We start from the raw sequence: 11,007 nt of genomic DNA, 5'->3' as shown, positions 1-11,007 counted from the left end.
CCCCCCCCCCTCTCCCAATTGAGGCAGAGAGTTCTAAAAACTAACCTACGGGCAAAAGGTGGCCAACGGGGTGAAATGATGTCCTCATGTTCGAGTACTTGGACTCACTCACCTGTGGGTCCAATTCAGCAGCAGCAGCAGACGACGAGGAAAAGGCTATAGACCGGCGTGACGTCATTTCAAAGTCTCGGTGAAGCGTTTTGCTCGGTTTAGAAGGAACATGCTTTAATTCGCAACTTCGCAAGCGTGACTACACCAGGGTGGCTTCCAGCGGATAAGAAAGAAAAAATAAATTAATAGTAATGAAAAGGAAATAAAACAGCAAAGAAATAAAGAAGCAGTAATTATTTAAAAGAGAATAAAACATAATACTTGGAAAGGTGTAAGGACTACACCAAACTTCCTAGAGAAAGAGCAGTTTTTAACAAATAAGTGTAATTTTGTGGACATATGCCACACTGAAATACAACCTTTTTGACATCTTTATTGTCCGTCGCCTTATCTCGCTTGTTCGGCATTGTTCAAGAGGTTCAGAATGCGACCCGGGACTGCAAGGCACCGGGTTTGTTTACCCCAGCGGGCTTCTCTCCTGTCTGCATGCTTCCATCTTGTGGACACATTTGGTATTGCTTCCTCTGCTGACTTCACTAACGACTCCATTTGAAATGTATTGCGAAGACATTTAAGAAATATCGTACCAAAACAAATGTTGTATTGTAAAACAAATAATTTGATAAGATATCATATTGTTAAAGTTGAATACAACTGGATTGTACTTTAACGAATGACGTTTACTGGATACACTTACTGTAAACACGGTTAAGAAAAGGTCAAAGATATCAGGTGCAAAAGAAAAGAAAATGAGAAACCAGTAAAGGAAGACAGATTTATTCTTCATGTCTACGGTTCCAATTTAAAACGGACTCTCATTTAATTATTATATATTATATCATGTAACAATCAGACCCTGGCTTAACAAAACAATGCAGGCACGCTGGGAAACAAAGCCAAAAAGCCAAACACAGGTAGCCATTCAAGCTAACCAACACAGCCATGAACCCAAATGTAGAATGAGATGACTTTATTGTGTCCGGAGCTGGATGTTCGACATGTGATGACATGGTTACAGAGACATGCCATGAAGCACTTCAGCCCACTTTCGAATCAAGTGCCCCTTCCTCTCACTGGAAAAAAAACAAAATACAACCAAAGCCCCCTTTTTGTGTGTGTCTTTTTCTTTACATTTCCACTCTTTTTCAAGATTGTTGTCGCAGATGCACTGGCTATTTACAGTCTTTACAACAGTGATGTCATGTACAAAAGAGAAATATTTACAAATATTTGCATAAGAAAAACGTTTTACAAACAAAGTGAAAAGAGGAAGAAAACTTTTTTTCTTTTTACAAACATGATAGGTCCAATCAAAGTAAAAGCTTTGGGAAACACGGACGGGAAAATGAAAAAAAAATTGAACTATATGTCCACACATGAAATCCCACACACACACCTTAGCAGCCCATTTGTGACACACATCAGTCTTGCAAACAGCCCTTCCACCCGACTACCAACCAAAGGTCCAAACCGTCATCGCCATACTCGACGGAAGCTGTCGGACATCCGAGTAGGTGAGCGGAAGTGATGCGCTGCTTTCTATAATAACGAGCTTAAGATGGAGGCCTCGGGGTGGTGGATGGAAGCAGCTCAAAGGCAGCTTCAGGCCAATCGGGGCTTTCAGGCACAGGCAGACGTAGGCATCGCGTCTCGATTTGACATCAGCACCTTGGAGACGTCCGTTGAGATGTCAGCTCATTCTTATGGTTATCATATAAAATGGGCTAAAGAAAAAGAAGGAGACTGTTCCAGTTGTTAATCTGTTTTAAAAGAATGTCATCAGAGTGTAAAATGTAAGCAGAGTAAGCAAGGAAAACACATTGAGCAAGGACGGAAGCACTTGTTTGTCTTTGGGACTCTTGGCGTGTTAGGTGTACGAAATGAGACAACTGAAGATGAGTCAGTACAAAATCCTACAAAAGATGCATCCTCATCTATTACAAAAAAAAGTTTTCAAACGGCAACGACAATTGCCTGATTTATCAAGATAAATAAACACGTTTTTTTTTTTTTTTTTTTTTTGAACTCTTGTGTGCCTTTTGCAAGTGAGAGTGATGCACAACGCACCACAACGAGGCATGTTTTACTTGTTACACCGTGTGGAGTGTAAGCAACAAACACTGAGGTGGTGCTGCCACCCAGTGGTATTACTGCGTAACTGCAAAATTCTCCTTTAACACGTTGATGTCTCCGACTGGAGTGCAGGTCACACACATTGGAAATAAAGTGCAATTTTGGCATTGAACGAAGCACGTGAGCACCCATAGTTCCAGAAGGGGTTAATAATACAGGTCCAGACTGGATTTCATGCTTGTGGAACAAACGCGTCAGAATAATCGACCCAGCTTCCTATGATCACGAATGCAATGTTTGTTTTTGCAGATTATTATTGTTGAAGTTTCTCCTCAGAGTGGATGCAGGCTTCCATCCCGTTCTGGCGACTCGATGCTGTTGGCCGACTCCTGCAGCTTCAGCAGCATCATCATCTTTGAACAAGGAAGGCACGAGCACGGCGGATGGAGTCAGGTGACTTTGAACAAGTCGAGAAACATTCCAAACGGAAAACTCACCAGGGGATCGGACTCCAACAAGCTGGGCGGAGGAGTGTTTCTGGGGGGCTTCTTCTCCTCGCTGTGCAGACCGATGCTTGGGGGAGGTAGATGATGGAGTTTGGACTGGTCCTGCTGTGAGCTGGGCCAAGGGAGGGTCCCTCGCACCCACTCCACGGGATCCTCCCATTCTGCCTTCTGGCCGTGCACCTGGACAACAAAACTGGTGAGCATGTCGGAACGAATGAACTTTTTGTTGCTGCCGCAGTCACACGTGCGCTCACCTTGATGCCGTCCTTGGCTCCTTCTTGGAGGTATGGTATGATGGAGTGGTTCCACAGGTCAATAAACCACTTCCTGAACTCTGCCACCGACACGGGGCACGACAGGAAGAAGCAAGGGCCTGGCGATCAAGTGACAATTGATCAATTCATTGTATTGAACAATTAAGGACCTCATTAAATCGTTCCCGTTTTAAAGCACAGTACACTGAATAACGACAGCGTTCCCTCACTTTTCGCAGGTGGGCGTGGAATTTAAAAGGCGAATTTCCCAAGTGGAGGTCGTTAATATTTTTTTGTTTTCGTTAACTCATTCACTGCCATTGACGGTTATAAACGTCCCAAAAAATCTACACGCACACACAACACGCACGCACGCGCACCCACACACACACACACACACACACACACACACACACACACACACACACACACACACACACACACACACACACACACACACACACACATTAACATATCATTGTTAAGAAATGTTTAAGGTTGACTTCCCCTCTAATAAGCTCCTCTTGCAGAGTTGCTTAAACGAGTCTCATTGAAGTTAATTGCCTTCAATTAACTTGTTTTTCTAGGAGACACATATTGGCCTTACTGTGTCGGGTGCCAGCATGTAAGAGTTACAACTGTGGTCTGTTCTAAAAATAGCTCACCAGTGATGGGACACTGACTTGCTAAGAAGAACTAACTTTTTTTTTTTTAATTGTACCATGGTGCACTTTTCTAATTTACCAAATATTCTATATTTTGTTTAAAAATGTAACAGATTGTGTTGAATGAAAGAAAGAGCAAATATTAGAAGAGACAAAAATAGTAGCATATATGGAATCAAATAAAAATCCGAGATAAAGTGAATCTGCAATAAGTGAACCGCGAATTAACGAGGGACCGCTGTTTTTTATATTGGGTGTAATTCCGCCTTCTACCACTTGATGGAGGCAAATGCATTTAGTTTGAGACCATAAACTTAAAATAGGAAGCATTTGAGCACGTCATTGCTGTCATCCTGCTTTTTACGCCCACAGAACGTGATGGCTGTGGGTTCATTTTGTCTTTAGTCATCATATTATTGATTTATTTTGTGAGGTAAGTTTGTTAGTCTGAAAAAAAAAAAAAAAAAGGATTTGTTTCCTGTAAAGAAATGGTGGTGGGCGGTGGCGGGGGGGGGGGGGGGGGGTCATTTTTTTCTTCCTTTTACTTTCTTTCATGGGCCAATTAGTCCTTCTTCAGTATCAAAGTGGACTAGTTAGTGTTTTTGCAAAACACGAAAATCTTCATCAAATCAATTCTTACCGATGAGGAAATCTGAAGTGCTGTGTTTCTCCAAGAACGTGTGGAGGTGGTACCAGAGTTGTGGGACCCAGTCCAGAACGCAGAGGAGTTCCTGGTGCTGCGACGCATCGTGCTCCTTCTTCTGGTACGCTTCCACAACTTTACGGTGGAGGTACCTCAGGAGAAAGCCGTTGGCCGGCTCCACGTTATTCGAGAAAGGAACCATCCTGCGGGCAAGGCGGCAGACATCACAGGTGGCTAAAATGCGCACATTCTTCGGTTTAAGTACTGCGGTAAAAGCAGACGCACTGATGCTTTTAGTTCTTTAGCGTAAACCTAATCTATCAAACCAAAACATCTATGTATAATAAATCTGATAGTCTTAATTGTACTACAGATGTTTTTCGTGACTTGGTGCTCACCTGAAGCTGATGTGCAGTCCGTGGTTGGATAACATCTTCACAGGCTGATTGGTCGTTCCGATGATGTAAGGACTGAAACGGCCGCACGAAACGTGTTCAGCTCACCAATCGTACTTCCTTGGCCCAAATGTTACGACTCACCATTTATGATACTTGCAGGTGAGCGCGCCGTTGATGAGCTCGGTGATGGCGGCAGCGTCACTGATGTCGTCGATGATCACGACCAGCGGAAGCTCGCTGCCGCTCTGTCGGTCGATCTGATTGGCTAGATTGGACAGGTACAATTGCAGCTCCTGTGGGAACGAATAGCGATGAGATGAAGCGTGCTTTCCCGCGTTGACCGCGTTGGACTATCGGCTACCTTTTGCGTCTGCCGATGCATGTTGAAGGAGACGGCGGCGCCGCGGCCCGCGAGGGAGGGCTCGCCGTTGCCTTCGGGCAAGTCGTTGCGGCTGCGCTGCAGGAGGTAATGGGCCAGACGCTGAGCCAAGTAAGACTTCCCCGTGCCGCTGGGCCCGGAGAGGACCAGACGCCGGTGCTTGAGCAGCAGGCTGATGTAGTGCAGCATCATGGGCTTGGGAATGAGAGTCTCGAACACCAGGGAGTCCACGCTTTGCTCTTCAAGACCTGACGGATACATTTGAAATGGAATTCGACCTTTGAAACTGACATCCAGAAGGGAAATACTTAAAGAAAAAATCTAAATGCGTAAAACCATAATTCATGTCGATAAGTTAGAAAGGTAATTCTCAAAGTGTGGGCTCTCTCGAGTGGTAAGTGAAGAATTGAAGAATTAAATGTTTATTGTTGTGATGTTCAATATAACAACAACAATAATAACAACAATAATAACAACAATAACAACAACAATAATAACAATAATAATAATAATAATAATAATGTATCAGATTTATATAGAACTTTTCTGGACACTGAAAGACGCTTTACATGCATAATGTTACAGTGGACTAAGCTTTTTTTATTTTTATTATTATAAATCCGGTAAAGTACATATCTCTTCCTCTCAAACACAAAAAATTAATACCTTGATCAATTAAAGTACAGTATTACACAAAATTAAAACAAAAGTATGGGGGAAAAAATAAACCAAATTGGGTCCAAAATGCGACCGACCCAATTTTGCGTCGGTTCAACTTTGACCCAATTCAATTGGGTTATTCAATCAACTCAAAAAGTTGGGTCAAATGAATAACCCACAAATCAACCCAAAAATTGGGTTGCTTTGTGGGTGAATAATTTAATTTGACCCAACTTTTTGGGTTAATTGAATAACCCAATTGAATTGGGTCAAAATTGAACCAACCCATTTTCTTGAGTTATTTAACCCAAAAAGTTGAGTCAAATTAAATTAATAATTCACATAGCAGTCCAATTATGTGGGTTGTTTTGACCTAACTATTTGGGTTGATTGAATAACCCAAATGAATTGGGTCAAAGTTGAACCGACACAAAATTGGGTCGGTCGCATTTTTGACCCAATTTGGTTTATTTTTCCCCCTGACTTTAATTTATCAAGGTATTGATTTTTTTGTGTTTTAGAGCGAGATAAAGAGATATGTACTTTACCGGATTGAAAAAAAAAGAAAAAAGTTAGTTCACTGTAACATTATGCATATATCCATTGTTAAGCATCTTTTAGTGTCCAGAAAAGTGCTATATAAATCTGATACAACATTATTATTATTATTATTATTATTATTATTTATTATTATTATTATTTTATTGAACATCACAACAATAAACATTTAATTCTGCAAAAAGTTGGGTTGGCCCCTTTTTGACCCAATTTGGGTTATTTCTGACCCAAATGTTTTTAGAGTGTGGTATACATGTGAGTTCCTAACCTTTCAAGGTGAGAAGGATGCGAGGCGGCCTGCCACTGAGACATCGATAAGGTGACATGTGAGGCTTGTCTCCTCCAATCACCCTCAGCGCTCCCTGGCTCAGCTCATACATGTGCAACGAATCACAGTTCAGACCCAGGCTGGCTGTTGGGTCCACTTGAGTTAGGTACTCCTGCGTAAGAAAGACCCAAAATGAGAACACTCAGATAACCCTACAACAGTGACACACAACCTGCATGGTCTTACTCTGAATGTCTTGGCTATCATGGAGTCCAGATAGGCCCATTCGGTCCTCTCGCCAATCGTCACTGATCCCAGGTAATGTTCCAGTTGTTTATGCTCCTACAGGAAGACACGGGGGCGCAATTTCTCAAATATTTACGTGACTGCAAGAGGTAGAAATGAAGCCCACGAAGGTGTGGATTTACCTCAGCTGGATCTGTGAAGCAAACCAGCACTTGTGCACACACCTCCTCCAGCTGAGAAGGTACACCTAACATGTTGCCTGCAGAGATGTCTACACGCCAGATGAGGAAAACAAAATCGTCAAAATTGAGAATTTCATCAGAAAATGATAAAAAGGTAGATGCTACTTTAAATGGGCCAAATGCTGTATGTGTCTTTTACTTGCCTGGACCTTTACAATCATTCAGACTGAGGCTGAAGGACTTGGTGAGGGACATGGGCTGTCTCAGCGACGGTCCCAAGAACGAAGCCAACCCCGAAGGCTGCGAGGTGGATGAGGTGGGACCGCAGCCCAATACATGGACCTGACTTCCGATTTTCAGATGATCGTTTTCTACCTTCAGGCCCTCCACCGTTGACTGCAATAAAAACAGCGTTGAAATAAAAGCAGAGAGCAAAGTCGTGTCGATCTTTTTTTTCGAGGCCAAGCGAACCTCCATGCTGTCCATGGCGTCTCGGAGCTGCTCCAGTTGATGAGCGGAATTTAAAGCCTCCAGTCGGATGTCTGTCAGCTCTCTCTCTTTCTCCCAGAGTTCCGAGCGCAGCTCCGACACGGCCCTTTCGTCACCTTCCTCCTCCTCTGTTGTCCCCATGGCCCTGCAGGGAACACAACACACTCGTCAGGGGCAAACAACATTGACGTGGTCTCCCACAACCTTTCAAATCTTACTTAGAGAAGATGTCAGACGTGGAATTTTTGAGGGACAACGACGAGTTATCTCCTGCATCCGCTCCTTCATGCAGCATCTTTGGTGAGTTTGGAGCAGAAGAGTCAGGAGTGACAATTTCTTCAATGTCCGAGCAGGTTTTGGTGCCTTTCTTGATGCTGAAGGCCTTGTTGAAGGAGCTTCTCAGCTGGAGCGGAACAGGACCACACAGAGACAGTCAAACTAACAAACGTGATGGAGGTTTGATTGATTGATTTATTTTTAATTCCTGGGATTTGAAGCACTTTAATGCTACATTTTTATTTATACCACACATTGTATACCTTCAAGGGAAAATTCAACTCTGCTGTATATTTGTGTTGGACACCACACGGATGAGAACCAGATCACACATATAGTACAAAGGCATGCAAAGAGCGACGTCAGCGTGAAATAGGCGCACAAACAGCCTCTTGAGTTAGAAGTGGGGTTGGTGCCTTTCTCAAGGGCACCCCAGTAGAATCCCGGAAGCAAACTGTCAGCAAACCCATCGTGACCTACCAGGTCCAAAGCCAATGACTCAACATGTACATTTGATGAATGCACACTGTGTCATAATGCCAAGTCAAAGTTAGGCGGGCTTTTGTGGGGTGTGAAGAAAATAAATAAATATATAAATAAATAATTATAAAATTATATTCACTGCAGCGCTGAACAACAGCCAAATCCCATCTCTGCATTAGGAACAAAAAAGAAAGAAAGTGCGGTCTGTAATAATATGAACATTTCTAAAGCAGATACTTAGGAGTGATTAATGTGATATGTTGTTTCAAAAAAGTTATTAAATTAATTCACCACAGTGTATGAGAAAAATATTTGAGTTGTAAATAGGTACAGCAATTTCTGGACTATAAGACAGTACTTTTTTTTTTTAAACTTGCATTCGACCCTGCGGCTAACACAAAGGTGCGGCTTATCCATCAGATCACAAAGGGGCGCACTGTAAGGGAAGCGCAAGAGCGCCAGGTAGAGCAAAACAAACCAAGTGAGCTCAAATACAGTAGGAGAGACAGAACGAGAGCTGGATCATTTGCGCCCTCATTATGGAAAAGAAAGTAGCGGGAACCCGGTGCGGTAACATTAAAACACCCGCGGCTTACAGTCGGGTGCGGCTTATATGTTTAACAAAGTCGAGTATTCCCCAAATTTAGCTAGCACGTCTTATAGTCAGGTGCGCCTTATAGTCCAAACATGGCTGCAATTTATTGGTAGTAGTGGTAGTCTCCATGCGTCATATCGCCCCCACTCTTTGGATGTGAGTGTCTCAACACCCCACCCATTTTTTTGTTGACAAAATGTCATTTTTAGTGTATGCCGTGGGCTGCTGAAAAATGGATGGTGGGCCGCAAAAGGCCCCCGAGGAATAGTTTGGACACCCCTGGTGTAAACTATTGCCAAAGGCTAATCTAAATACTTGTAAGGGGCCATAATTGCTCTTTTTTTCTGATATTTGCAGAAAGACTCAACAGGCGGGGATTACTGTAACTACACTTAAAGGTGTATTCAAGGATATTTTTTGTCGCTGCGTCTTCCGGGTGGATCATCATAACGAATGGTTCTCGATCCTGTCAATCAATCTGACGTAACGATGTCGTTCGCGTTTGCTCCGAGCTGCGCATGCGCACTTTGAGTGCTTGTAGCATGTAGCTCCTGAGCTTCAGACTCTTACTACTTTGAAAATGGCTGGGAGACGCAAGAGGACATCCGTCTGCAGAGACTGATGAAGATGATGATGACGTTCCTGACATTTGATAGGCGTTTCCCCCGGACGAGCACGAGAGCTGGTAGGATGGTCTTTCGCATGCGCATTTAAAAAAAAAAGTGACAAACAGACGTTTGACTTCTACTTTTTGACAAAATCCTTGAATACATCTTTAATAAACCTACAGTAATGCACTTAGTAAATAAAAAGAATGACAGTACATAGAGTGGTCCGACTTTGTCAAGCTGAGCAACGAGAGCCAGCAGGAAGCTGCATTGTTTCTTACCCAGCTCTTTTTCTTCTTCTTCTTGGCATCCTGGTCCTTCAAGCTGCCTACACTTGACAAACTGGTCAGACTGTTGAGGCTGGAGAGGCTTTCACACGAGTTCTGGCGACGCATACGCAGGTCTGAGGAAAACATGGGGAGAGCAATCGTCATCAGGCAGATGTTCAAAAGGGAGTCATCAGAATCACAAATTTGATTTCTCCACCTTTATCGTTATCTGGGTGGTTTAAGGCTCCGTGAATAACGGCCTGCGCTTCATCATTTTTGGCCTTCAGGGCTTCGATGGTCTCCCGCAACTCTACAAGTTCAGTGTCCTGCATAGAGGGGGGGGAAAAAAAAAATCCTGTAGGAGGAGGAATGTCTGATGTTTTTGTGGGTTTTCAGTGGGAAGCCAGCGGGGCTTGATCCTGAAAATGTGACTACTCTAAAACTACAAAGAGTCAAGCCCCATGCGGTGCCGCTTATTGTGTGCTTAAGTCATCCACAGTGCACTCTAAACCTGCATCTGGCCCATCGTCTCCTCAAGGTTAAAGAGAGCGCGCTCCTCCTGGCTGAGCTGCACAGGTCAGCGCGCTGGCACCAACAACAAACGCTGGTTCTGGAGCGGTCTAGACGGGCCTTTCAGTGGAAGCAGTAAGGCATGAAAAACGCCGCGAGAGACTCCTCACATTTAAACACACAGTGGACAGCCCCTCCAGCTCGGATCGCTTTATTCACACTCAACGCCATCCGTACGAGGGGAGAAGAATGTCGGAATGCGACGCGCACACGCAAACCGATCAAGGCTTCGCTGAGCTTTTTCTTTCCCTGATCCCCTTCTCGGGCTCCCCTGATCCCCAAGTCACATTACGACCGCAGCGAGGGCCTCAAAGGCGCATTCCTCCTCGCCGCAGGCTGTCATTGAAGTCACATCACCGCATGGCGGAAAAAAGGTGCTGATTTGCGGACAACGCCATCAACACCGTGATGAAATGCAGCTGGAATTCAAACTTGTGAGTGTGCAAGTGTCATTGGCTACCTTCTGTTCATGACTAAATGACAGAGACTGCAGTCGGGTTGTCATCAGGGCAAGACTTTGCTCAAAGGCGGCCACCAGGTTCGCCTGTTTGAAAAAAGACAAGAATCAGAATACTAACGTCAAGAAGTTTCATCTATGACATATTGTAGCTGTTTTGCAGAACACCAAAAATGTCAACCAAAACGATCTCCCTCATGTCTAAACAAGGTCAATGTGTGTCATTTGAGAATTATAGTTTTAATTGACAAATAATCTATACATCCAAAAAAAGCTAAAACTAATAATACAACTAATAAAAACTCAACTAAAATGAA

The 11,007-nt window shown here is 43.6% G+C and overlaps 1 protein-coding gene across 7 annotated transcripts in view; it reads right to left on the bottom strand.

Annotated features, from left to right (window-relative positions):
• Positions 1-872: 872 nt before the first annotated feature.
• nav1a (neuron navigator 1a) overlaps positions 873-11,007 on the bottom strand; it is a 79,206-nt gene continuing 69,071 nt past the window's right edge. For all 7 annotated transcript variants that reach the window (XM_086067919.1, XM_086067918.1, XM_086067920.1 and 4 more), the window contains 16 exons: positions 10,694-10,777; positions 9,881-9,989; positions 9,676-9,797; positions 7,651-7,835; positions 7,415-7,577; positions 7,147-7,339; positions 6,944-7,032; positions 6,762-6,857; positions 6,516-6,687; positions 5,012-5,277; positions 4,792-4,943; positions 4,651-4,722; positions 4,250-4,455; positions 2,945-3,063; positions 2,682-2,870; positions 873-2,597 (listed from right to left, as the gene is read on the bottom strand). In XM_086067919.1, the coding sequence (XP_085924045.1) occupies positions 2,517-2,597; positions 2,682-2,870; positions 2,945-3,063; positions 4,250-4,455; positions 4,651-4,722; positions 4,792-4,943; positions 5,012-5,277; positions 6,516-6,687; positions 6,762-6,857; positions 6,944-7,032; positions 7,147-7,339; positions 7,415-7,577; positions 7,651-7,835; positions 9,676-9,797; positions 9,881-9,989; positions 10,694-10,777 (2,298 nt within the window). In that variant the 3' untranslated portion in view covers positions 873-2,516. The remainder of the gene's footprint in view (positions 2,598-2,681; positions 2,871-2,944; positions 3,064-4,249; positions 4,456-4,650; positions 4,723-4,791; positions 4,944-5,011; positions 5,278-6,515; positions 6,688-6,761; positions 6,858-6,943; positions 7,033-7,146; positions 7,340-7,414; positions 7,578-7,650; positions 7,836-9,675; positions 9,798-9,880; positions 9,990-10,693; positions 10,778-11,007) is intronic.

Source organism: Leptonotus elevatus, chromosome 2 (genome assembly GCF_054856555.1).
Source record: "Leptonotus elevatus isolate MCC_2025b chromosome 2, RoL_Lele_1.0, whole genome shotgun sequence".
Taxonomy (NCBI): domain Eukaryota; kingdom Metazoa; phylum Chordata; class Actinopteri; order Syngnathiformes; family Syngnathidae; genus Leptonotus; species Leptonotus elevatus.
This window is presented reverse-complemented; position numbering and strand designations above follow the sequence as displayed.